Raw genomic sequence first — 27,667 nt, forward strand, 5'->3', positions numbered from 1 at the left:
CAGAGGGCACTGAACCTTTGGAATTCTCTGCCCCAAAGGGCTGTGAAGGCTGAGTCATTGAGTACATTCAAGGCTGAGATCGATAGATTTTTGGACTCTTAGCGAATCGAGGGATATGGGGATCGGGCGGGAAAGTGGAGTTGAGGTCGAAGATCAGTCATGAGCTTATTGAATGGCGGAGCAGGCTTGCGGGGCCGTATGGCCAACTCCTGCTCCTATTTCTTATGTTCTTATGTGAGCTCCCAGCACTAGCTCCATGGAGCTGACTCTTAATGCTGGCAACTGCCGATTTAGAGTCAAGTATGTGCCTCCTTTGTAAAGGGACACGACCAATAAAGACTGTAAATGAACAAAAAAAAGTTTAAAGGAAACTCAACCAATCAAATGAACATTTTGTTCCCCGGGGTGATGATGCACTCCAGTCCCTCTGGCGCGCACCGGTCGCGGAAGGCCTCGAACGTGCCGGGAGACACCGCGGGCTCCGCTTCGAGGGCCACCCCGGGCGCGAACGTGGCCACGGAAGAGAGGCGGGGCGGTCGGGCTGAACGACCCTCTTTGACTGCCCGCTGCTTGGTCCTGTTAATGGCCACTTTGGCCAGGCCCAGGAGCAGTCCCTACTGTAATGATCAATAACATGTCATTCTATAGTGGACACTAGCTGGAGCCATAGAGCTGTGTAGAGCTGTATATAGCTGTATGTATAAGACTACACTACCCAGCTATATATATATATTAAGACTACATTACCCATGAGGCACTAGGCTACCCACAAGGCAACAGTCAAGATGGCAGCCTGCACACAGGAGCACACATGCTGCATCTCTACAGATACTGTACCTAGAGAACGTGTACTGAATAAATGACTAGCTTGAAGCTAGCTGTGTTCATAATAAGAATGTCTAGTTATTAATGAACATAACACCTATGAGGAGGTCCGCTGACCTGGCCTGCCTGCTCCCCTGCATCGGGTGACCAAAGATCAGGAGCATGGGACTGAAGTGCAACCAAAAATGGAGCAGCAGCCCCTTCAACTAATGGCTCCATGAGGGGCTGACCTCCTCCATCCACAGTCACTACAGAAGGCGCACTCTACGCATGCGCTAATATCACCGCAGCAGCGCATGCGCGGTTACCATTTTAGCACATGCGTAATTACCATTTTCAGCGCATGCGCAGCCTCCTAGCGATTGACGTCGCCGCCGCGCAGCGAACGTCATTCCGTCATCGGGGTTAACCAGGTGACCTTCCTGGTTTCGTAGGCCCGCCGCTGTAAACAGCCCGGGAGCCGAACCATGGATATCGCCCACCTGAGGAGCGCCAGCTCGGTGCTGAGCAACGTAGCCGAGGTGGTGGAGCGGATCCTGATCTTCCTGCCCACCAAATCGCTGCACAGAAGCGCCAGGTAAACCCAGCAGTGCTGCTCCGCCAACCCCTGGCAACGCCCCCCAGTAATCGGCCCCCCTCCCCCAGTAACCAGCCCCCCCTCCCCCAGTAACCAGCCCCCCCTCCCCCAGTAACCAGCCCCCCCTCCCCCAGTAACCAGCCCACCCCCAGTAACCAGCACCCCCCCCTCCCCCAGTAACCAGCACAGGCCCCCTCCCCCAGTAACCGGCACCCCCCCCCCCGCCCCCAGTAACCGGCTACCCCCAGCAGCCACCCCACCCCCCTTGACACCCAGCTCTTTCTCTCTCTTCCCCCCCCCAAAGGCACCAGGGCACCCCCAGCCTGGCATACACCCCTGACCCCCCAGCTGCCGGCAACCAGTTTCTCCACCTCCCCCAGCTGCTGACTCAGGGTTCAGAGTCTCCACTCCCTCTGGGGGATGAGGCCAGAGTCCAGGAGGAGTATCAGTGGATTAATGCTGGCCAATAAATGCTTATATAATGGGAGTATATGGAAAGGGATAAAGAAGCATTTATATAGCGCCCCTCACATCCTCCAGAGCCCAAAGCAGCTCACAGCGAATGAGTTACTTTACAAGTGCAGGCCCTTTTGTTATGTAGGCAAACACTGCAGCCAATTTACGCACAGCAAGATCCAACAAACAGTAAATAACTGACGGACCAGTTAAATCTGTTTTTTGTAGATCAATGTTGGGCAGGAAACGGGGAGAGCACTCCTGCCCTTCAAATACTGCTGAGATCTTTTATATCTACCGGAACAGGGCATATACACACATACACACGTATATACATATATTAGGCACAGCTCATGGGACATTTGATGGCTCCCTATGTAAACCTCTTTCACTGCACCTTGCTGTTCTTTGCCACATACGGCTCATTTCTCGCTGTCCGCTTATCTGTTCTATTGCGTCTTAGTCATTTAACCGCTTTTGATGGTGCCTACATACCCCTATGTTCTCCTTCCATCCATTATTTTGCTGCCCTATGTCCTTTTGTGTTTCTAAGAACCTGATGCTGCCCTATGTCCCCTTTTTGTCGTTGCCCCCCCCATATCCCGTCTCACTAAAGCCAGCCTTGCTGCCTGCACGTCCACCTCGGTCATCGGCACATGTCTGACTGTTGTTACCCCCACCCCCCTTTCTTCATAACCTCTGACCCCCTCTATCATATTTCCCCCCCCCCTTATGTTCCCCTCTTGATGCCCTCCTATCACACCTCTGTCTGCTCCTTGTCTCACTGCTTCCCATATGGCCCCCTATCTCAGTGCTCCTGATTTCTCTACGTTGTGCCCCATTTTCCCCGTGTCTCACTGCTCCCAGGCTTGGTTGGGAGACCCTACATCAGACAGCCCCCATCCCAAGCTATTAACCTGTCTCCTTTCCTTTTGGGTGCTGACGGGCCTTTTTGCAAATTTCCAGCAATTTCGATTTGTATTCCTGTTGTATGACACTTGCATGATGGTAGTTGACAGTACCTGATGGTTAGTTCTTGGTTGCTGTCCCTTCATGCCAGAAAAAAAAATATCAAAACCGCACCAAATCTGGATAACTTTGTACTTAAATCATTTGAGACTCTCCGCCACCCTTCTCTAGTCAAGAGCTGGTTGAGATCAGGGGCCATATTTGGGTCCCGTCTCTTTATTGCCGACTACCACACACTGTGCTCTACTAGCCCACTAAACATTGGAGAGTTAGGAGTGCAGTTGGGATTCATTTGGGATTAATAACACTAATATTTGTTCAACTGGTTACAAGTTTTACTCATTCTGCCAGAAACGTGTTATTTGAGGAAACAATGCTTGAAATAGATTGCTGTAATTTTTTCCATTCTGATCTCTGGGGCAATCTTGCTGCAGTGTGACATCTTGCAGATTTCTACACTTGCTGTTTGTCACGTCGTCTGATATCCACGTTCCGCCATTTTGGATACAAGATCCTGGAGGCAGTGATAATGCCAGTTTCTGTACAATAACATGATAGCAAAATACTGCAGATGTTGGAAATCCGAAATAACAACAGAAAATGCTGGAAAAACTCAGCAGGTCAGGCAACATCCGTGGAGAGAAATTTGAGTTGACGTTTCGGGTCGAACCCTTCTTCAAAACTGGAACGAAAAGAAACTGGATCGAAGGCAGGGCTGCGATCGGACAAAAGAAGTGAAAGAGACAAAAGAAGTAAAGAGATTAGAAGCTAGACGAGATGGTAATAGGCTGAGATTAGGTGTAAAGTGTACTGGCAGGGCAAAAGATAGCTGCCAGGTGTGAGAGAGAAACAAAAGGAAAGGGGGGGGGGAGGAAAGGAGTTCAACAATTTCAGATCATAAGCTCGGCCCCCATTTCATTTTTTCTTGTAATTTTTCCACTCCTTCCCCCCCCCCCTTCCTTTTGTTTCTCTCTCACACCTGGCAGCTATCTTTTGCCCTGCCAGTACACTTTACACCTAATCTCAGCCTATTACCATCTCGTCTAGCTTCTAATCTCTTTTACTTCTTTTGTTTCTTTTATTCTTTTGTCTGATTGCAGCCCTGCCTTCGATCCAGTTTCTTTTCGTTCCAGTTTTGAAGACGGGTTCGACCCGAAACGTCAACTCAAATTTCTCTCCACGGATGTTGCCTGACCTGCTGAGTTTTTCCAGCATTTTCTGTTGTTATTTCTGTACAATAACAAATCACTTGCCATACTGATCTCTAATATCAGCATTTAATATTTGTGTTTCAGGGTATGCAGGCTGTGGAGAGACTGTGCATGTAGGGTCATCAGGATGCATCAAAGGCTATCGTGGATCTCCACAAAAGGCCACTCCTACGTAGATGACGATGATGGTCATCACTTCCTGGTGAAAAAAATGATTGTTGACTTGGAGGTAAGTGGTGTTCGTTGTTCTTCAGAAAGGAAACAACTGTGAAGAAATTTAGTAAGATGTAAAAGTGATGCAAAATGCCAGTTAGCCAGCATATATTTCCTACATCACAACAGTGACTTCACTTCAAAAGTACTTCGTTGGATGTAATGCGCTGTGGGACGTCCAGTGGTTGTGAAAGGCGCTTTATAAATTCATATTGGCACCCCATCCGCCACCTTAAACATTCACTCCCTCCACCACCGGCGCACCGTGGCCGCAGTGTGTACCCTCTACAAGATGCACTGCCGCAACCCGACAAGGCTTGTTCGACAGCACCCCCCAAACCCGCGACCTCTTCCACCTAGAAGGACAAGGGCAGCAGGCGCATGGGAGCACCATCACCTCCAAGATCCCCGCCAAGTCATACACCATCCTGACTTGGAAATATATCGCCAATCCTTCATCGTCGCTGGGTCAAAATCCTGGAACTCCCTCCCTAACAGCACTGTGGGAGCACCTTTACCACACTGACTGCAGCGGTTCAAGAAGGTGGCTCACCACCACCTTCCCAAGGGCAATTAGGAATGGGCAATAAATGCCGGCTTTGCCAGTGACGCCCACATCACAGGAACAAATTTTAAAAATATTCTTTATCAGTACATTTGTCATTGAGCCAACAGTAAAGTTGAATTCTCCCTAACATCTGTCTGAGGTTGAACCACACGGTTCGCAACGATGGTGTCATATTTGACCCTGAAAGGAGCTTCCGACCACATACCCGCAGCATAACAAAGACCACCTACTTCCACCTCCATAACACCGCCCGTCTCCGCCCTTGCCTCAGCTCATCCGCTGCTGAAACCCTCATCCAAGCCTTTGTTACCTCTAGACTTGACTATTCCAACGCACTCCTGGCTGGCCTCCCACATTCCACCCTACGTAGACTTGAGGTCATCCAAAACGCAGCTGCCCGGGTCCTAACTCGCACCAAGTCCCGTTCACCCATCTCCCCTGTGCTCGCTGACCTACATTGGCTCCCGGTTAAGCAGCGCCTTGATTTCAAAATTCTCATCCTTGTTTTCAAATCCCTCCATGGCCTCGCCCCTTCCTATCTCTGTAATCTCCTTCAACTCCACAACCTCCCGAGATATCTGCCCTTTTGAGCACCCCTGATTATAATCGCTCAACCTTTGGTGGCCGTGCCTTCTGTAAGCTCTGGAATTCCCTCCCTAAACCTCTCCACCTCTCTACCTCTCTTTCCTCCTACCTGCCATAATTTATCCTTATGTGGCTCGGTGTCAAATTTTTGTCTCAAAGTACTCCTGTGCAACACCTTGGGACAGTTTACTACGTTAAAGGCGCTATATAAATATAAGTTGTTGTTGAAAAGCATATTCTGACAATTTGTTCCAGTATTTTCTGTTTTATGATTTGTAGCATTTCTGTCTGATTATACGTCTATAAAGCGCTATGGGATGTTTTCCTACATTTTAAAGCGCTAAATAGGAACCGGAGTAGGCCATCTAGCATCTTAAGCCTGTTCCACTGTTCAATTAAATCATGGCTGACCTATACTTCAACATCATTTAACCCGCCTTTGCTCCACAATCCCTCGATACCCCTTACCTAACAGATATTTCAGTTTTAGCAGGGGAAGGGGAACATTTACTATAAATTTTGTAAACCACAGTAGCAGCCCAGATTGTGTGCTCAAGTCCTGTAGTGGGGAGGGTTTTTTTTTCTGCCCACAGATGAAAAGGTTACCAACTGAGCCAAGCTGACATTAAATGATCTTAATGCCGATTAATATGGATGAATCCGAATGTTGCCTTTGTCCTAGCCCACACCAAGCCCTGCTCGTCCTTCACCCCTGTCCTCACCGACCTACATTGGCTGCCAGTTCCCCAACACCATAAATATAAAATCTGTGTCCTTGTTTTTAAATCTCTTCATGGCCTCACTCCTCCCTATCTCTGTAACCTTCTTCAGCCCTACGATGCTTTGAGCCCAAGATCAGCCATGATCTCATTGAATGGCGGAGCAGGCTCGAGGGGCCAAGTGGCCTATTCCTGCTCCTATTTCTTATGATGCCCTGAACCCAAAGCCTTCATTCCTCTGACTCGAGCCTGTTGCACGTTCCCTCCCTTTGGCAGCCGTTCCTTCAGGTGCCTAGGTACAACATTCTGGAAATCCCTCTCATAAAACACCCTGCTCTCCACCTCCGTCTCCTCAAAACCTAACTCCGAACAAGCTCTTCTCTTTCTTTGACTCGGTGTCCATTTTGTTTTCCCTTGTGCCTCTGTGAATCACCATGTGATAAATGCTAATTTTTGTTAGTGTGTTTTTCTTCATTTTTTTTGTTGCCGTAGTCAGTTCAAAATCAAGGGAAGGACCAAGTTGCCAGGGCAGCAATGTCCTAAGTGAACCAGTTGTGACTTTACAACAATCCGGCAGCTGTCATGGTGTTTTTTTTCTCCCTCTCTGGAGCCAGCCCACAAATTACCAAATTTATTGAATTCAATTTAGCAAGGTGGGATTCGAACTCATGACATCTGGGTTACTCGTCCCAGTAGCATAACCACTACGTTATCAAACTTTCCTCCGTCAGATTCTACTTGCTAATGGCTGCCATCCTCAGCGCATACTGATGGACTGCATTTGGAATTCAGACATCAAAGCCAGCAGGCGCTCATTTAAATTTAGACTATTTTAAAGGATCAGATCTCCCCTGTGGCTTGGCTCGCAGTAAGTGCAATGATGCATGTTACACGGTATAAAATTCATGTTATGAAACACAATATATTATTCCGCAGCTAAGATGGAGATGTGTTTAAAACAGTACATCCTTTGAGGCTACAAAGTCTTAAGTCAGTCAGAGTTTAAGAACTTAACAAATAGGAGCAGGCCATTCGGCCCTCGAGCCTGCTCTGCCATTTAATGAGATCATGGCTGATCTTCTACCTCACTCCACCTTCCCGCACTATCCCCTTTGGTTCCCTTAGTATCCAAAAATCTATTGCTGTCTGTCTTGAATATATTCAAGGACTGAGCATCCACAGCCCTCTGGAGTATGACGTATGAGGATTGGGTCGATTAGGCTTATATTTGCTAGAGTTTAGAAGAATGAGAGGGGGTCTCATTGAAACTTATAAAATTCTAACAGGACTAGACAGACAAGATGCAGAAAGGATGTTCCCGATGGCAGGGAAGTCCAGAACCAGGGGCCACAGTCTAAGGATAAGGGGTAAGTCATTTAGGACTGAGATGAGGAGGAATTTCTTCACCCAGAGAGTGGTGAACCTGTGGAATTCTCTACCACACAAGGCAGTTGAGGCCAATTCATGAAATATATTCAAGAAGGAGTTAGATATATTTCTTAAGGCTAAAGGGATATGGGGAGAAAGCAGGGACAGGGTACTGAACTTGGATGATCAGCCATGATCTCATTAAATGGCGGAACAGGCTTGAGGAGTTGAATGGCCTACTCCTGCTCCTATCTTCTATGTTTCTATATAGAGAATTCCAAAGATTCACCACCCTCTGAGTGAAGAAATTTCTCCTTATCTCAGTCCTAAATGGCTGACCCCTTATTCTGAGACTGTGACCCCTAGTGCTGGACTCCCCAGCCAGGGGAAACTTCCTCCCAGCATCTACCCTGCCAAGCTGTGTTTCAGTGAGCTCACCCCTCATTCTTCTAAACTGTAGGGAATATGGGGCTAGTCTCTGCAATCCCTCCTCATAGGACATTTCCCCCCCCCCCCCCCCCCCCCCCAATCCCAAGAACCAGTCTGGTGAACTTTCGCTGCACTCCCCCAGAGGCAACTATATCCTTCCTTGGGTAAGGAGACCAAAACTCTACACAGTACTCCAGGTGTGGTCTCGCCAAGGCTCTATATAATTGTAGTAAGACTTCTTCACTCTATAAATGCTAACAGACCATTTGCTGTTTAATTGCTGTTTGGTGAGAGGGGTTTGCTGATTGCAAGGAGCTCATCATTTCTGGCTCCCAGTCAGAATAAAAACTGCACAAAATGCCTGTATCTCTTTCTATATAATTTTGACACTTTGAAATGTGATGGGCACTCTCACTGATGAGATCAGCGAACTCGACATGGACTAAAGATGGAAATTGGGAACCTTCCCTGTTTCAGTTCCAGATCATTTCCACGCTACCCTGTGTACAGCTGAGCTGTCAGCGCTATCAGTAATACTATCTCTAAGTACAAAACCTTTTTCTAAAAAAAAAGCCCTTTGCCTTGCTGTTTTGACTTGCTGTTGTGATCATAGGCTGGCTCTCAGCATGTTCCTGTTCTGTCGCTTGGACAGTATGTCCTATTGATATTACTCTCTTTCTTTTGAACAGGAGGTTTATGTACTGCCAGAGACGGTACTTTACATGGTTGGTACCAATACCTTCAGCGCACCGAGTTCGAACAAACGGAAGAAAGGTGAAATACTTTTCTGGATATAAACAAAATGTCAGGTTTTTAAGATTTTTTTTTTGCACGGAAAGAAATGATTTAATTTCAATTAAGCCGTGCAAATAACACAACTATTCATTTTGAATTATCAGTGAATTTCAATGAAGCAACTTTGAATTAAGAGATGTGACTGTATCTTGATATAAATTTCATCTGACTTTTTTTAATAGCAACATTAATTTGGGCTTCCGTTTACGCTCCACATGAACCTCCCCTCGCCCTTCTTCCTCTAACCCTATCAGAATACCCTTCTATTCCTTTTCTCCCTCATGTACCTATCTAGCTTCCCCTTCAATGCATCGATGCTATCCGCCTCAACTACACCTTGGGGTAGCGAGTTCCACATTCTCGCCACTCTCTGGGTAAAGAAGATTCTGCTTAAAACTAATGGGAATGAAAAACCAGACATTGCATGTGCTACTCCTATTTAATGCCCATTAACTAAATCCTATGCTTCAGGGCTGTGCTTCCCCACAATTTCATCAGTGCGATGGTAGTCAGGGACAAAAATGAGCACTCTCCTGTGAAGAGATTTTTCAGGCCCATTAAATTTAAACCTCTTAATAGCTGTAAAATATTATTTTACAGATGTTTTATTTTGCAAATAGTTGCTTAACAACATTTCCCCCCCCCCCCCCCCCCCCACCTCCGAAACAAGTGTTTGTGATTTATGACAGTTTCATGCCGTCAGATTTTATTATTCTGAAATTGCGTACTGCTACTTTAAGACAACTACAGATGGAAACCGTGTTGTATTGTTGACGGCCATGTTCATATTGGAAATCTTTTGTCTGCTATTTTATTAACTCGTTTATTTTGAAGGTTAAACATTCGGCTGAAGCAACAGACTGAGGAATTTCATACAAATGCATTCATTTCTAATATATCACAGATTTCTATTGTGTCGGCCAGTGGCTCAGTTGGTAGCACCTTTGCCTCTGAGTCAGAAGGCTGTGGGTTTAAGTCCCCACTCCAGAGACTTGAGCACAAAAATCTGGGCTGACACTCCAGTGCTGCACTGTCGGAGGTGCCGTCTTTCGGATGAGACGTTAAACCGAGGACCCGTCTGCCCCCTCAGGTGGACATAAAAGATCTCAACATAAGAAATAGGAGCAGGAATGGGCCACTTGGCCCCTCGAGCCTGCTCCGCCATTCAATAAGATCATGGCTGCTCTTGGGCTCAAAGCCACTTCCCCGCCCGCTCCCCATAACCCTTCACTCCCTTATCTTGCAAAAATCTGTCTATCTCCACCTTAAATGTATTTAATGACCCAGCCTCCACGGCTCTCTGGGGCAGAGAATTCCACAGATTTACGACCCTCTGGGAGAAGAAATTCCTCCTCATCTCAGTTCTAAAAGGGCGACCCTTTATTCTAAAACTGTGCCCCCACGTTCTAGATTTCCCCACGAGGGGAAACATCCTCTCTGCGTCTACCTTGTCGTGCCCCCTCAGTATCTTAAACGTTTCAATAAGATCACCTCTCATTCTTCTAAATTCCAATGAGTATAGGCCCAGCCTGCTCAACCTTTCCTCATAAGTCAAACCCCTCATCTCTGGAATTAACCTAGTGAATCGTCTCTGAACTGCCTCCAGTGCAAGTATATACTTCCTTAAATAAGGAGACCAAAACTGTACGCAGTACTCAAGGTGTGGTCTCACCAATACCCTGTACAGTTGTAGCAGGACTTCCCTGCTTTTATACTCCAACCCCCTTGAAATAAAGGCCAACATTACATTTGCCTTTTTGATTACTTGCTGTACTTGCATGCTAACTTTTTGTGTTTCATGCACAAGGACCCCCAGGTCCCTCTGAACTGTAGCATTTTGTAATCTCTCTCCATTTAAATAATAATTTGTTTTTTTATTTTTCCTGCCAAAGTGGATAACCTCGCACTTTCCCACATTATACTCCATCTGCCAAATGTTTGCCCACTCACCTAGCCTGTCTATATCCCTTTGCAGGTTCTTTGAGCCCTCTGCACAACTTGCTTTCCCATCTCATGGCAATAGTTTGAAGAAGAGCAGGGCCAATATTTATCCCTCAACCAACATCACTAAAAAAACAGATTATCTGGTCATCATTGCTGTTTGTGGGAGCTTGTTGTGCGCAAATTGGCTGCCCCATTTCCTACATTACAACAATGACTACACTTCAAAAAGTGCTTCATTGGCTGTAAAGCGCTTTAGGACGTCCGGTGGTCGCGAAAGGTGCTATAAAAATGCAAGTCTGGCTTTCTTTAACTGTTTAGACAGCTGCTTTTTGTTTCTAACGTTGGTCTGCATCAGTTTTGAGATGATGGGGAAAATAATTAGTTTTATCGCTTCTCGCTCTCCCTCCCTGCTAAGTTTAACCAAATTGCTTCAGGTTACAAACCTTTTTATGGTTTTGCTTCCTTATATTGTTCATTGGTTAAATGTACGTGTTCATTTACATTTGGCACAATGTGAAAATGGTTTTGTTGGCAGTTGATGTTTGACTGCTATGCAGCGCGGCCCTTTTCGTATGCTGTACAGTACTTGCATGGATGTGTATATTAGGCCATCGCTGGTAATGCTCTTTCCTTTTTAAAATTTGCATATTACAGAGGGGAGCGATGGGCCGCCAAAGAAAAACAAGGATGCAGAAATGGCAGCAACATTGGAGAATCTACTGCCTGTGGAGTGCAAAGTAGTGGGGGTCAGTTGCCCTGGAATCGTCTGTAAGTAGCATCTCTTGGGAGTTCCTTATGTGCTGTAGTTTGTGGGCTTGAACTGCATGAGGTGGACTGGAACAAAACATTGAAGAAATTAAATATTAAAATACTTACAGTTCTGTGGGGAAAAAAATTCCACCTCACGTTTTTATCACTCGACGGGTTAACGCTGAGACGTCGATCCGCAGGTTGCTCTCTGTGACTACACCTGCGTGGCCGTTTTTCATGTGTGGCTAGAAAGTGAATGTCACTTGGCCATTCAGCTGTGGGAGGCATTGAAGCTGAGCCTACTCCTCGGCCAACGCACGCATGCATACTTTCCAGCGGGGGTCCCTAGTTTGCCTTTAGCAGTGGGATCCCTGGCTGATGTTGTTTTCCCCTCAATTGAGGTGAACTGTATACTAAGCAACATTATGACTCTACACATTTCAGTCGGAAACAATCGTGCATGTTTTAAATTAAGCCCCTATTAGTTTGTTTCCTAAGCTGTGTTTAAGTTTTATAATCTGCATTAAAATCCCCAGTACGCTGGAGCTTTGAAGATCTTGAGCATATCCAACCCACTTGTTTGCCAATGCGTCTCGGACTCGTAACTATACTGTACGTAAACTGAAGGACTTGTTCAGTGACTGACATTGGTACGAAAATGCTTGTTGCATGATTTGAATACTTGCCCGGGCAATACGTCCAGCTTTGCATTCTCGTGCAAGGTGTAAATTAGCCGGTGCATGTTTTAAGGAAACAGTTTCCAGAAATTGCTTTTTCGTGGTCGTAAGGTGCCGTTCTAGCTCTGATGCTTGGCAGAGGGACTGTGCAATTCGAATGGAAAGATGGATCTGTGTTCAGTGCATAGCTGATTACATATTTGGATAGTTGGTTATCTAGCATTTGGGCACAAGCATGTAATTTTGCAACCTGTCTCCCTGACGCTTTATATTTCTGACCTGTGGAAATCTAACGAGTTCAATATCTGACTCCAGGTAATGGATGCCAAAATCCTTTTATTGTATGAGACCAAGTCCAAATACACACAATATCTTTAAACATTAGACATTATAGAGAAATAAAACCTACAACTGAAATATCTCCCATCTCCCCTGTGCTCGCTGACCTACATTGGCTCCCAGTTAAGCAGCGCCTCGATTCAAAATTCTCATCCTTGTTTTCAAATCCCTCCATGGCCTCACCCCCTCCCTATCTCTGTAATCTCCTCCAGCCCCACAACCCCCCCGAGATATCTGCGCTCCTCTAATTCTGCCCTCTTGAGCACCCCTGATTATAATCCCTCAACCTTTGGTGGCTGTGCCTTCTGTTGCCTGGGCCCTGAGCTCTGGAATTCCCTCCCTAAACCTCTCCGCCTCTCTACCTCTCTCTCCTCCTTTAAAGACGCTCCTTAAAACCGACCTCTTTGACCAAGCTTTTGGTCACCTGCCCTAATTTATCTTTGTGGCTCGGTGTCAAATCTTTTGTCTTAAAATACACCTGTGCAGCGCCTTGGGACATTTTACTATGTTAAAGGCGCTATATAAATACAAGTTGTTGTTGGGTAGAGAACTCGTTGCTCCTTCCACTGCTGATTTTCTCTACAAATTGTACAGAAAAGTTTGGAATATTTATAGTGGGGTTCTCATGAAACAATGTCGGTAACAATTCCTCATCAATGACCGGTGTTATTGAAGCAGACTCCTAGAAAGGCTGTATTTAGAAACATAGAAACATCGAAGGTAGGAGCAGGAGTAGGCCATTCGGCCCCTCGAGCCTGCTCCGCCATTTAATGCGATCATGGCTGATCATCCAAATTCAGTACACTGTCCCTGCCTTCTCCCCATATCCCTTGATCCCTTTAGCCTTAAGAAATATATCCAACTCCTTCTTGAATATATTTAATGAATTGGCCTCAACTGCCTTCTGTGGTAGAGAATTCCACAGGTTCACCACTCTCTGGGTGAAGAAATTCCTCCTCATCTCTGTCCTTATCCTTAGACTGTGACCCCTGGTTCTGGACTCCCCCGCCATCGGGAACATCCTTCCTGCATCTAGTCTGTCCAGTCCTGTCAGAATTTTATAAGTTTCAATGAGATCCCCTCTCATTCTTCTAAACTCCAGCGAGTATAAGCCCAAATCGACCCAATCTCTCCTCATACGTCATTCCTGCCATCCCAGGTATCAGTCTGGTGAATCTTTGCTGCACTCCCTCCATGGCAAGAACATCTTTCCTCAGATAAGGCGACCAAACTGCACACAATACTCAAGATGTGGTCTCACCAAGGCCCTGTACAACTGCAGCAAGTCATTTTAATTCACTGCTCCATTCCCACTCGGACCTCACCGTCCTTGGCCTCTTGTATTGTTCCACGGAAGCTCAACGTAAACTCGAGGAACAGCACCTCATCTTCCGATTAGGCACTTTGCAGCCTTCCGGACTCAATATCGAGTTCAACAATTTCAGATCATAACCTCGGCCCCTATTTCATTTTTTCTTGTAATTTTTCCACTCCTTTCCCCCGTCTCCCCCCCCCCCCCCCCCCCCTTTCCTTTTGTTTCGCTCTCACACCTGGCAGCTATCTCTTGCCCTGCCAGTACACTTTACACCCAATCTCAGCCTATTACCATCTCGTCTAGCTTCTAATACCTTTTATTGTCTCTTTTTTACTTCTTTTGTTTCTTTTATTCTTTTGTCCGATCGCAGCCCTGCCTCCGATCTATCTTTTCTTTCCAGTTTTGAAGACGGGTTCGACCCGAAATGTCAACTCAAATTTCTGTCCACGGATGTTGCCTGACCTGCTGAGTTTTTCCAGCATTTTCTGTTGTTATTTCGGATTTCCAACATCCGCAGTATTTTGCTGTCGTGCAGCAAGATATCCTTGTTCCTCCAAATTAACAGATATGTTTCCTTAAATGACAGGTGCCACATGTTTATATCCTGTTTACCATTGTTACAACCATGGATCACTCTTAAGTGGCCACAAAACAAGTCACGAATCTTACATTTTCAGCATGTTTCAGCAAACAATTGAAAAGTAGCAGCGACTAAAACGGATCCTTGACGCATCAAATTCTAAAGCATCTTGGGAATGAACAACTTTATCCATTTCATTCAGCAATAGGAAACCAAAAGCTTTAATCATATGAGGTTAAACCATATCCTAATCCTACGTATATAGGTATACACGAGAAAGGTATCTTACAGAAATAAGGGTTTAAATTGTCAGTAGTCTTGCCAATTCTTTCATCAAGTACAGTTTCCCAAAAGATAAATCATAAAACAGCCCTCTGCTAACAAACCACCGTTGGAATTTTTCTTTAACTGGACTCCCAACAGGTAAATTTCTCTAACTAGGTAGGAGACACAAATATGTTCACTAATTTGAGGTGGGTATTTAATTTATGCTGTTAAATTTAACAGCCCAAATTGCTCGCAGTCACCGTCTGTATACACGTTAGGAACAACCTGTCAAACTACTGCATTGAACTGCTGACATTTATGAAAAAGATTTATTAGTAAAAGTATACAGGTAATTGTAAACATTTTATTAAGTTCCAGACAAGTAAAAGCGTTTTGTGGAATTTGAGGTATTTTAGCAAATGGGTTGTACCTGTAATGTTTGCAAGAAAGACAGACTTGCATTTATACAGCGCCTTTCACGACCACAGGACGTCCCAAAACGCTTCACAGCCAATGAAGTACTTTTTGAAGTGTAGTCACTGTTGTAATGTAGGAAACACGGCAGCCAGCTTCCACACAGCAAGATCCCACAAACAGCAATGTGCTAACGACCAGATAGTCTGTTTTTAGTGATGTTGATTGAGGGATAAATATTGGCCCAGGACACCAGGGAGAACTCCCCCTGCTCTTCTTCGAAATAGTGCCGTGGGATCTTTTACGTCCACCTGAGAGAGCAGATGAGGCCTCGGTTTAACGTCTCCTCCAAAAGCTGGCACCTCTGACAGTGCAGCACTCCCTCAGTACTGGCACTGGGGGCGTCAGCCTAGATTTTTGTGCTCAAGTCTCAACCCAGAACCTTCTGACTCGGGCGAGAGTGCTACCCACTGAGCCACAGTTGACAGAAGAACGCTATACTTTGATGCATTAAACTTCAGTAATAATATCTTACTAGTGAATTGTCCATTGTGTTGCACATGCTCAGTTGATGAATAGGAGTGTTTTTTATATTCAAAGTTAGCAACAGAGACTTCAAAAACTCACTGCACAGAACCACCTACAGGCCAGAGTCTGCACTCTATCATTGCAGCCTATGTTTATATACAGGATTTCCATTCTAAATGTTTACACAGGCAGTTTCAACGTTAAACATTGACATAAAAGCATAACCAAAAGTTGATTTAAAAAAAAAAAAAGAAAATAGTTTATTTAAATCAAATAGTTTTTTGTGACTTCAAACCTATTGCCCGGTTAATTTGTTTTCCAGACACTCCTATGGGATGTGGCACGCAGAGACCTCTAGAGTTCGAAGATGGACTTGCAGGGTTTGCCCTGCTTCTGCCCAAGATCGACGGGGTGACGGTCAAATTCTTCCACTTGTCCAACAAAGATTTGCACAATAACGCTTTTGATGAAGAGAAACTCCAAGAGGCAGGCAAGTTTCCCCCCTTTTCTGCGGGGTAAATGTAAAATAATGTAGGAAGAATTAGGAATGCAAAGAAAGAACGGCTTGCATTTATATAGCGCCTTTCACGACCACCAGACATCCCAAAGCGCTTCACAGCCAATGAAGCACTTTTGAAGTGTCGTCGCTGTTGTAATGTAGGGAATGTAATGTCTTGCATCATTGTGGTCACTGTTTGGTCAGAGAACTTGCAGTTTGGAATGCACTTGTAAACATAAGAAATAGGAGTAGGCTACACGGCCCCTCGAGCCTGCTCCGCCATTCAATAAGGTCATGGCTGATCTTCCATATCAACTCCCCTTTCCCGCCCGACCCCGTGATTCCCTTAGTGCTCAAAGATCTATTGATCTCAGTCTGGATATACTCGCCGACTGCGCATCCACCTCCCTCTGGGGTAGAGAATTCCACAACCCTCCGAGTGAAGAGGTTCCTCTTCCTCAGTCCGAAATGACCAACCCCTTATCCTGAGTCTATGACCCTTGTAAGTTTTCTGCTGCAACTCCGAAGGACACAGCATTTTAAGATTCTCGCCTGTAATATCTGCCCACTGCCATACCATTTTATAATCTTTAATAATAAGTTGTGCAGTTTGTTTTTTTAAAGTGCATATATACACAAAAAAATTAAGTTTCTTTGCAGTTTAGAAAGTGTGTTGCATCTCATAGCGGTACAGGCATGTTGCCACAAGCATTTAAAATTATCGTAATTAAACGTGCAGTTTGATATTTGTACTGCTGTCACCTTTTACTTGCTGTATACTTGGGCTTGGCGTGCTTGCTTTACTCCCACGGTGGGTGGCTGGAAGGGAAAGAGATGAACACTGGAATATTTGGCTGCTTTGAATCCAGGGCGACTGCTGTAAGCCATCCATCATTGAAATGAGGCTTCCATTTCCTGCCAGCATGGCCTGTGAAGCTCTCTGCAAGGAACTCGCACAGCACGGGCAATTCCAAATAAAGATGTTACAGTTTAAACACAGAAGGCATGTTAATGCTAAGAGCAACAAACCTTGGAACGGAAGTTGGCTTTCGTAATGGATATAAAGACTTAGTCTTGTTGTCTGTACATCTCTATTGTATATAAATTTCGAATGCAGTCTAATTGCATATGGATTGATTGCAATCCATATGCCGTAATAAAATTGAGGTGAAGGAAGTAAATGAATGTAGAATTGCTAAATATTACCTCATTCCCTTTCATTAGAAAAGGACCCAGTACTGGCCTGGATGTGCAGCTTTGTTGCTGTACTACCGCCGAGCTGTAGAACAGCTATTCCTTTCAGATCTCCATCTGGCGCGTTCCGCATTTCATTTTTGGGCAACGCAGCTGAGCATTTTGTTAGGTAAGGGTGTCCAGGGATCTGGATGAAAGGCGGGGAAAGGGAGTTGAGCTACAGATCAGCCATGATCGGATTGGATAGTGGAGCAAGCTCAAGGGATGAGCGGCCTACTCCTGTTCCTAAGCAGGGGGGTGAGGGTCTTGCTTTTGACGACGCTGGTTGATACAAATGTGCGGCTGAGGATGATCTTGACCCCCACAGGTGCAGATTTTTCAGCAAGCGGTGCAGTTGACTTGCTGACTTTCTGACCAACTCGGGGTGTTGGAGCCAATTGTAGCCTGTTTATCGCCACTGAGGTCCGTTAACTCCGCACAGATCACTGATTGAACCTGTGACCCATGTTCCATAGAAACATAGAAGATAGGAGCAGGAGTAGGCCATTCGGCCCCTCGAGCCTGCTCCGCCATTCAATGAGATCATGGCTGATCATCCAAATTCAGTACCCTGTCCCTGCTTTCTCCCCATATCCCTTGATTCCTTGATCCCTTTAGCCTTAAGAAATATATCTAACTCCTTGAATATATTTAATGAATTGGCCTCAACTGCCTTGTGTGGTAGAGAATTCCACAGGTTCACCACTCTCTGGGTGAAGAAATTCCTCCTCATCTCAGTCCTAAATGGCTTACCCCTTATCCTTGGACTGTAACCCCTGGTTCTGGACTCCCCCCGCCATCGGGAACAGCCTTCCTGCATCTAGTCTATCTATGATGTGGAGATGCTGGTGTTGGACTGGGGTGGACAAATGTAGGAAGTCACACAACACCAGGTTATAGTCCAACAGCTTTATTTGAAATCACAAGCTGAAGGAGCAGCGCGCCGAAAGCTTGTGATTTCAAATAAAGCTGTTGGACTATAACCTGGTGTTGTGTGACTTCCTACACTAGTCTATCCAGTCCTGTTAGAATTTTATAAGTTTCAATGCGATCCCCTCTCATTCTTCTAAACTCCAGCGAGTATAAACCCAATCAACCCAATCTCTCCTCATACGCCATTCCTGCCATCCCAGGTATCAGTCTGGTGAATCTTCACTGCACTCCCTCCATGGCAAGAACATCCTTCCTCAGATAAGGTGACCAAAACTGCACACAATACTCAAGATGTGGTCTCACCAAGGCCCTGTACAAATGCAGCAAGACATCCTTGTTCTTGTACTCAAACCCTCCCGCTGCGAAGGCCAACATACCATTTGCCTTCTTAACCGTCTGCTGCACCTGCAAGCAACTGGTGCACAAGGACACCCAGGTCTCATTGCACTTCCCCTTCTCCCAATCTATTCCCTTTAAGCGGCGCAGCTGTCTAGAGCTCCCGCGCAGCCGGCTCACTGGCTTTCAAATGCAAAAACCGCGCATGCACGGATTTTTGAATGGGTCGTGCAGCCCCCCAAAAAATCAGAGGGGACATTGCCTGTGACTACCTTGGTCTGCATAGGTGCCTTCACCAACTGAACCATTGGAAAAGCTGAAATTGTAGTTTTTAAACAGTGGAGATTCTTATATAAAAATTAGGATGCATTTACTAATTTTATACCAAACGTGTTTAATAACCGCTCCTCCTTCCCATCCATTTACAAAAAGTAGCTACTTATAACCCTGAAACGCTAATTACACCAAATCAACCATGATATCCCTGTTGCGAAAATTGTTCCTGTATCTGATTTCCATTCATAATACATTTAAATGGATCTAATTACATTTGTGTCTTGGAGAATGATAGCCAGTAGTGTGCAAATGCAGAACAAAATTTCACAAAGTATGATGAGTACTGGTGATTGAGCATCTTGCCCGTTTACTGGATTTTGTCAGACTTAAATGTGGAGAACTCCAATTTATTAGTGAGCTGTTTTGCCTTTCCTTCTAGATGTTGCCCAGACGGGGTCATGACCTTTTGGGGTCTGCATTTCTAATTGCAGCCTCGATGGACAGATTGAAAGAGTCTTGCTTTTGCTTTCTTGACAGCTGTTAAATGTATTAAGTGAAATATTTGGACAGTTTTAAATTAATCCCCAGGGTCTGCTGTATCAAGGCTCCGTCTGATCCATGACTGGGCAGTCTTGCTTTGTAATGCGACGTCATTAAGTATTTTGACAAGTAACGTTGGAGTGCTTTTCTAAACATTGTGGGCTGTTGACCAGAAGCCAATATCTATTGAAAGCTACTGGCCTCAAAAACACACAGACACGTCGTCTTTTTGGGAGGGAGAGAAAGCAAAACTTGTACTTAAATGGTTGTTCGGAAACATCTAAAGGTGCTTCACCATAAATGAATGACTTTTTCTGTTCGTGGGATGTGGGCGATGTTGGGAAGGCTGCAGTTATTGACGATTCTTCAATACTTTGAGCAAGTGGTGGTGGGCAATGTGATTTTGGGTGTGCGGCCCTTTCAAACTGCAATCTCAGTTGGAAAAACCGCACATGCGCGGCAGTTTGAAGGGGCCGCACAGACCCTGCACAAGAGCGTCAACAAAAAACCCAGGAACATTGGTGGTGGGCCTTCGCCTCGAATCACTGCAGTCCTTATGACTGCAGTGATGCTGCTCCCATGATGGCGTTTAGATAGGGAGTTCCAGGACTTTAACCCAACGATTAAGGACCGGCCACGCATGTACAAGTTAGGATGGTGTGTTTTCTTTAATTCGTTCATGGGATGTGGGCGTCGCTGGCAAGGCCCAGCATTTATTGCCCATCCCTATTCGCCCTCGAGAAGGTGGTGGTGAGCCGCCGCCTTGAACCGCTGCAGTCCCATTGTTGTGAAGGTGCTCCCACAATGCTGTTAGGGAGGGAGTTCCAGGATTTTGACTCTGCGACGATGAAGGATCGGCTGGATATACTTCCCAGTCAGGATGGTGTGTGACTTGGAGGTGGTGGTGTTCCCGCGCGCCTGCTGCCCTTGTCCTTCTAGGTGGAAGAAGTCGCGGGTTTGGGAGGTGCTGCCGAAGAAGCCTTGGCGAGTTGCCACAGTGCATCTTGTGTGACACGAAGGTGATGGCGTTCCCATGATTTTGCTGCTCCTGTCCTTCAAGGTGGTAACGATTGAAGGGTTAGGAGATGTCCTACCTTGAAGTGCAGTGATTTTTGTTTTATAGGCAAACACGGGAGCCATTTGGAGTTCCCAAGGGACAGCTTGATGGTTCTTGGTTTTCTTATCAATTAGAAAAAAAATCCTGTTACTTTGTTTGCCGTGACACTGTTCGATACCTGATCTATTACCACTGGATGGTGCTGCAGTAAAGCTTTGTATTGCAAGGTGTTGCACTGTTCTAAGCATAAACCGAGAATTATGTTGCATAGGATTTGTAGTGAAACTATGACTAGAAATTGGCGCAGTAACATTCGAGCTTGTTACAGTGCTGCCCACTGGCAGAGTTCAGGTGCTGCGGCAACTTATCCCTGCTCTGTGGTGGATTTGGGGCTCCCTGCTCGTAGCAAATTTGGGTCTGTTCTATCCATAGGAAAATTGCTGTGGTCGTTCCCCTCTGTAGGAGGGAAAAGAATTGCATTTGTATGGCACCTCATCACGTCTCTCAAAGCCCTTCGCAAACGATGAATTAGAGTCACCGGCAAACACGGCAGCCATTTGGAATTCCCGTTGGAATTGTATTTAGAAAGAATAAGAAAACTGGGTCACTTGTTTCTAGTGGGCACTGGATGAAAGAGGGAGGATACACAAATACATATCCTTGAACTGCATGAATATGGGACAAAAGTAGCGATTTAAAAAAAAAAAAAAATGAAAAAAAAAAATGAGTTCCCTGCTGACGAGCATTCCAGCTTTTGTTTTTTGCTGCTTGGCCTGCCTGCGGCTAAATCTTTGGGGAAAACTCTCCCAAATCCAGGGTAGATAGAGAAATTGTCTGCACAGCTTTATTAAAGAAAAGAAAGACTTGCATTTCTCCAGCGCCTTTCACGACCACTGGGCGTCCCAAAGTGCTTTACAGCCAATGAAGTACTTTTTGACGTCTAGTCACTGTTGTAATGTAGGAAACGCAGCAGCCAATTTGCGCACAGCAACTCCCACAAACAGCAGTGTTGATAATGACCAGAAAATCTGTTTCAGTGATGTTGATTGAGGGGATAAATATTGGCCAGGACACTGGGGGATAACTCCCCTGCTCTTCTTCGAAATAGTGCCGTGGGATCTTTTACGGGGCCTCGGTTTAACGTCTCATCCGAAAGACGGCACCTCCGACAGTGCAGCACCCCCTCAGCACTGCACTGCACTGTCAGCCTAGGTTTTTGTGCTGAAGTGTCCGGAGTGGGGCTCGAACCCACAACCTTCTGACTCGGAGGCGAGAGTGCTACCTCACTGAGCCACCGGCTGACACATTGTTCACTTTTCCCCCTCTCAGGCCTTCAGGATAACCCTGACCTGCGTGTCGTCCTCCTGTTTGGATACAACACGTTTAAACCGGCCGTGGCTGACTTCATTCAACGGCTCACCAGGCCATTCAATATGAGGAACACTGTTGTAGTCGGGGGCCACATTGACCGGGTGTTTTCACCCAGTTCTGAAAGGTAGGTTTGGTGCTGACGGTACACACACACAGACACAGACACGCACGCACCTGTGCCTTGATCGGCTTATGCACCTCGTTAAATGCTGGGAAGAAAATACTTCTGTCCTTCATGCAATTAATTCATTCCGTGGCTACGAACGATTTATCCGTCCATCAAGATAACTCCCCGCAGTGTAATTAAGCTCAACTCCACCACATTGCCATGTAACCGCGTGCTTCCAGAATGCAGTAAAAACTTCACATCTGCTCCGCCAAAGGTCCAGATAAAACGCACCACTTGATGTGTCAGTGAGCCCCGGCATTCAGGAACGTCTCGGGTTTGATCCCTGATCGGTACTGAGCTAGTTGATCTGGGGGAGGACTGGCTTCCGCATCACTGAACCAGGGAGAGAGGTAAAAAATCATCTCGGATTCCTGCTCTATTTAGTTATCTCTTGTTGGAAGCGCACTTGTGGGGCGGTGGGATGAGGGCAGTTCAACAAAAGAATAAATTAAGAAATTTCACATCTGCGATAAGTGGATTATTTTGTTTTAAGTGGAGTGTAGATTAAGAATTTCCTTAAATAACTGTACAGATAGCACAGTTGAATTAGTCTTTGAAAATGTGTTGGCTGTGGACATTTGATGGACAGTCCACCTTCCCCTTTCACGTCCCCAGTGCTTTGATGAGCAAGTCTTACAACCTTGATAATCTTCTGAAAGTATGCAGTTGGAGATGGGCTATCACACAGGTCCCAAATGTATTGAAAGAACGCGCATTTATAATTAGTTTTATCGCATTGTCAAAACATCACAAAGTGTGTCGCACAGTTGTTCGGAGTGCAGTGCTTCGTAGGCAGATGCGGCAGCCATTCCGCACCAGGGACGTCCTGCAGGTGGAACTGTGGCGAATGGCTAGTGGATCTGTTTTAGAAACATATAGAAGATAGGAGCAGGAGTAGGCCATTTGGCCCCTTGAGCCTGTTCCGCCATTTAATGAGATCATGGCTGATCATCCAAATTCAGCACCCTGTCCCTGCTTTCTCTCCATATCCCTTGATCCCTTTAGCCTTAAGAAATATATCTAACTCCTTCTTGAATATATTTAATAAGTTGGCCTCAACGGCCTTCTGTGGTAGAGAATTCCACAGGTTCATCACTCTCTGGGTGAAGAAATTCCTCTTCGTCTCTGTCCTAAATGGCTTACCCCTTATCCTTAGACTGTGACCCCTGGTTCTGGACTCCCCCGACCATCGGGAACATCCTTCCTGCATCTAGTCTGTCTGGTCCTGTTAGAATTTTATAAGTTTCAATGAGATCCCCTCTCATTCTTCTAAACTCCAGCGAATATAAGCCTAATCGACCCAATCTCTCCTCATGCGTCATTCCTGCCATCCCAGGTATCAGCCTGGTGAATCTTCGCTGAACTCCCTCCATGGCAAGAACATCCTTCCTCAGATATGGCGACCAAAACTGCACACAATACTCAAGGTGTGGTCTCACCAAGGCCCTGTACAACTGCAGCAAGGTTTTCTGGTGATGTTTTGTTGCAGGAGGGATGTTGGCCAGGACGCTGGGAGAACTCCTTTTGAGTCGTGACATTGGATCCATAGCGTACAGACAGACAGGACCTCTGCTTACTGTTGCGTCCAAAGGTTGATGCAGCCAAGAGTGCTGGCATGGTCCCTGGTATTTCCCCAGTTGTCCAAGCTCAGTGGAAAATGTTTATGCATAAACAGACCGTGAATGTAGGTGTAGCAGAGAGTTTGATAGTGGAATGATTGCTTTGGCACAGTTTATGAAAGTTGGGTTTTGGTGTATTTACGTGACTGGTTGTTCTTGCCAGTCAGGATCAGTGTACATATTTTCTGTGTTCTACGAACAATGACAGACAGGTAACAACCCTCTGGTCCATCCAACCTGTCCCACGCAATTGCAATACCTTGTGCATCACACTATATACTCTCCACCCCACCTGAAACCATGTGACCTCCTGGGAGAGGTGAAAAACCAGGTAAAAAATTTCCAGGGCCAATTGGGTGGGGGGGGGGAGAGCAGAGTGAAATCTGGGAAATTCCTCCCACCCATCTAGGCGATCAAAACTAGTCCAGGAGATCACTCTGGCCCTGAATTCCCTGCAGTACCGACCTTCTGTAAGAGGGGATCTCCGCCCCAGCCAGACACAGGTCCAGCTCTCGCTTGAAGGAGTTCAGAGAATCAGCATCCACCGCACGAGAAGGCAGCCTGTTCGAGGTCCACTATTCTCTGGGGAAAGACCCACCTCCTGACCTCTAACCTCGATCTAGCCTTCTACAACTTAAAATTGTGACCCCTGGTCCTTCCTAATCTATTTAATTGAAACAAACTGTCAACTGGAACACAGTCTGTTCCCCTCATTATCTCTCAAACCTCAACAGATCCCCCCATAGTCTACGCTTCTCTAAAGTGTAGAGTCCCAACTCTTCTCTCTCGATAAAAGTGATAATAGGCACGTCTGCTCACCATTGCCATTAAAAAGGCTTCACTGTGTTTTGACTTGCATCTTAAAGAAGGAGGAAAGCCCTAATAGGCTTCCTTTTCAGTACACAGTGCTTCCCCGCCCCACCTTTATCATTTCAATAGCTGTGTTTCCCATTTCGTGTGGGAGGTGTCATCGTTTTTAATATCAAAAAATAAAGAGTCAGCGCAAAAATGAGTCACCCAGCAGCATATGGGCTTGGGAGCTTCCAGTTAAATGAAACAAGGTGTGGGACGCCGTACAAGGCAGCAGCTAGTCAGAGATATGAAGGAACGGAGACAGACATTCTTGGAGGTGAAATTGCTGTCTTAACAATCAGCAGCAGAATGTCTAATTTTTCTCTTAATTGGAAACCCAGCAACTAAGTTGCATCAGAAGTTGCACATTTCAAAGCCATATGTTCTAGTGATTTTGTTTGCAGGTTGTTAATTGTTGGAGGAAAGAGTCATTCTCCTGGTTTTTTTTTAAGATTCTGGCCCACCTGGGCTCCCCCCCCCCCCTCCCCCCTTCCAATTTACAAATTCTATGGAATTAACACCTTCGAGAAGGAAAGCATTTTTATTATAAATGATTCCTCTTGCTTGTATGTTCATGAGGTGACTGATTAAGCAGGTAACTTGAACCACAGGAGGTGTCTTTAAAACCCGACTTTCTGTTTCTGTGAATTTTATGCTGATCGAGGTGAGGGATATTGGTGATGAGGAATGGGACGACGTTCAATTTCAGGAGAGCCAGGATCACCAGTAAACTGCGTCAAGTTAGATACAAAACATTTAGATGGGGGAGCGTTCCCTCTACTCTCTCAAACAATGTGCCTCTGCCCCAACCTCAAAAGAGCGTTCCTTGTTTCACCAGCGGGTAATATCCATTAATGGTGGTTTTGTGTGGCGACCACTTTTCTAGTCACAAAGCGAGAGATTTTCCAAATTTGTTTTAAGTTGGACCTTTGCAGCCAGCAGATAAGAGACTTCCACCCCCTCAGCCCGTGTCTGATTCTAACACTGGTCTCGGAGGTGAAAGACACCAGGCTAATCTACTGCAGTCCCTTGTTTGCACAGTATTTCTGTAGAAATGCCTTTCCCTGCTAGCCTTTTCTTGGAACACAAGAGCTGTTTTTAAATCTGCATGCATTAAGGACCGAAGATTCATTCTATTCTTGTTTCCTGAAAAATGCTTGCACTTGGCTCCCAGTCCGACTGAGCTTTTACGATCCGTGACATGAATCCTGTCATTCATGTGGAAATGACTTATGAAATAGCACTGGGTGGCCTGCTGGTGGCGCTGTCCAGGGAGAGTATAAATACTCGGGCATGGGCCCAGCTTGCTCAGGACATTCTTTAACAGGAACTAGTGAAGGACACAACTAGATCTCCATGTTGAAAAACAGTTGATTAAAGCTTTGTTTAACGCTTAGACCAAGTGATTTTCTTAAGTCAATCCGTGTTTTACTTTTATCTCCCCCCCCCCCCCCCCCCCCCCCCCCCACCCTTTCTAGTATTGACGTCGAGTACATGTACGGCTTTGTTGGCCTGTCGTTGAGTGGCAGACCGATCCAAGCGGCCTCCGTTATCCTGGACGAGGATGTAGAGACTCCCAAGAGCGCAGAAGCGGCGATGCAGCGTCTCAAAGCCGCCAACATCCCCGAAGGCAACACGGTGGGCTTCATGTTCGCCTGCATCGGGCGGGGTCGCAGCTACTACTCCAGCAAGGATAACGTGGAAGCCGATGCCTTCAGGAAGCAGTTTCCGAGCATTCCGCTGTTCGGGTTTTTCGGCAACGGAGAAATCGGCTGCGATCGCATCGTGACTGAAAGCTTCTCGCTGCGGGAGTGCGGCGTCTCTTCGGATTGCGATGAATTACTCCATGGCTACACGACAGTGATGGCGCTTATTCACCTGGGGCCAGTTAAATAAAATAAAAACCTTCGATAGGCTCACCAGGGTGTTGATGATTGGGCTGGTGCCATACAAGGATACATGCAAGTTTTGTGGGTCAGTCTTCATCTCTTAGAAAATATTTGCCCAAAGTGTTGCAAATTGTTTGTACAGACCAAGTCGGTCCATAAAATCGTTTAGTTAATCTGCTCCTACAATCTCTTAAAATGTCGCGAGAACAGTTGGAGCAGCTATGCTTTTAGATGTTGTCAGTTCAATCGTTTCTGTAGTTTTTGACAAAGCTTTGATTCTAATCTATTACATTTGAATGTAGGACTAATCATGGATAAATGCTCATGGATAAACTCAGTATTTCTAGTGATTTTTTTTACTTTGTAATTTTAAAAAATTGTGATCTTTGTGATTTAACCCAAAGTATTCTGCAGGATTTAAACAGCTGTGATGGGTAACAGCTGGCAAGGGCTTCTTGCTATTGGAGAATGCTAACCAGCTGACTGTCCCAATAAAATCCTCTGGCTGAGACTCGCTTGTTGTCATTAAGGTTTCAGTAAAGTGTAATCGTGGTGAAAGTGGGGATGGGAGAAGGGTGCACATATCCATTGAAAAGATTTGGAAAGAAAAGAAAGTCTTGCATTTGTATAGTGCCTTTCACTGCGTCTGGGCGTCCCAAAGCGCTTTACAGCCAGTGAAGTACTTTTTGAAGTGTGGTCACTGTTGTAATGTAGGAAACGCAGAAGGCAATTCACGCACAGCAAGCTCCCGCAAGCAGCAGTGTGATAATGACCAGAGAATCTGTTTTTATTATGTTGGTTGAGGGATAAATATTGGCCAGGACACCGGGGAGAACTCCTCTTTGCAATAGTGCCACGAGATCTTTTACATCCACCTGAGAGAGCAGACGGGGCCTCAGTTTAACGTCTCATTCGAAAGACGGCACCTTCGACAGTGCAGCACTCCCACAGCACTGCACTGAGGTTGACCGGGCAGGGCCGATGGCGGTGGGAGGTCATGTGACGAACCCTCCAGCAATCCGCCCAACCAGAGTTGGTAACCAGACGTTGTCCCGTCATTCCTTACAATTCCCTGGTCTTAGACTGCAGCCCTTGTGTGAGCGAGGCTGCTGTGTGATGGGATAACTGCAGCTTTTGTAGCAGGTGTGACCTGTTGTGAGATCAGAGATCATTATCTGAATTGGAAGCACTTTTGTTACTATAATTAAAATTGCTAATTACATTCATTAACTTTCTTTTTATAATAGAGGAAGGTTTTAAAATAAATGCTTGTGAATAGACCACTTTATCACTGCCTTTTTCTCTGTTTAAAATTGCACACCGATGTCAACACTATTTCCTAACAATAAGCCTATAAAATCAGA

The 27,667-nt window shown here is 45.7% G+C and overlaps 1 protein-coding gene across 1 annotated transcript; it reads left to right on the forward strand.

Annotated features, from left to right (window-relative positions):
• The first annotated feature begins 1,213 nt into the window (after positions 1 to 1,213).
• fbxo22 (F-box protein 22) lies at positions 1,214 to 27,583 on the forward strand. The gene is made up of 7 exons (XM_085972318.1): positions 1,214 to 1,402; positions 4,123 to 4,267; positions 8,610 to 8,694; positions 11,314 to 11,427; positions 15,852 to 16,019; positions 21,733 to 21,898; positions 25,893 to 27,583. The coding sequence occupies exons 1-7, from the start codon at positions 1,293 to 1,295 to the stop codon at positions 26,308 to 26,310; spliced, it is 1,206 nt and encodes a 401-aa protein (XP_085828444.1). The 5' UTR covers positions 1,214 to 1,292; the 3' UTR covers positions 26,311 to 27,583.
• The last annotated feature ends 84 nt before the right edge of the window (positions 27,584 to 27,667 follow it).

This window comes from Somniosus microcephalus, chromosome 32 (assembly GCF_052327205.1).
Source record: "Somniosus microcephalus isolate GS21.2 chromosome 32, FLI_Smic_1.0, whole genome shotgun sequence".
NCBI classification, from domain to species: Eukaryota; Metazoa; Chordata; class Chondrichthyes; order Squaliformes; family Somniosidae; genus Somniosus; species Somniosus microcephalus.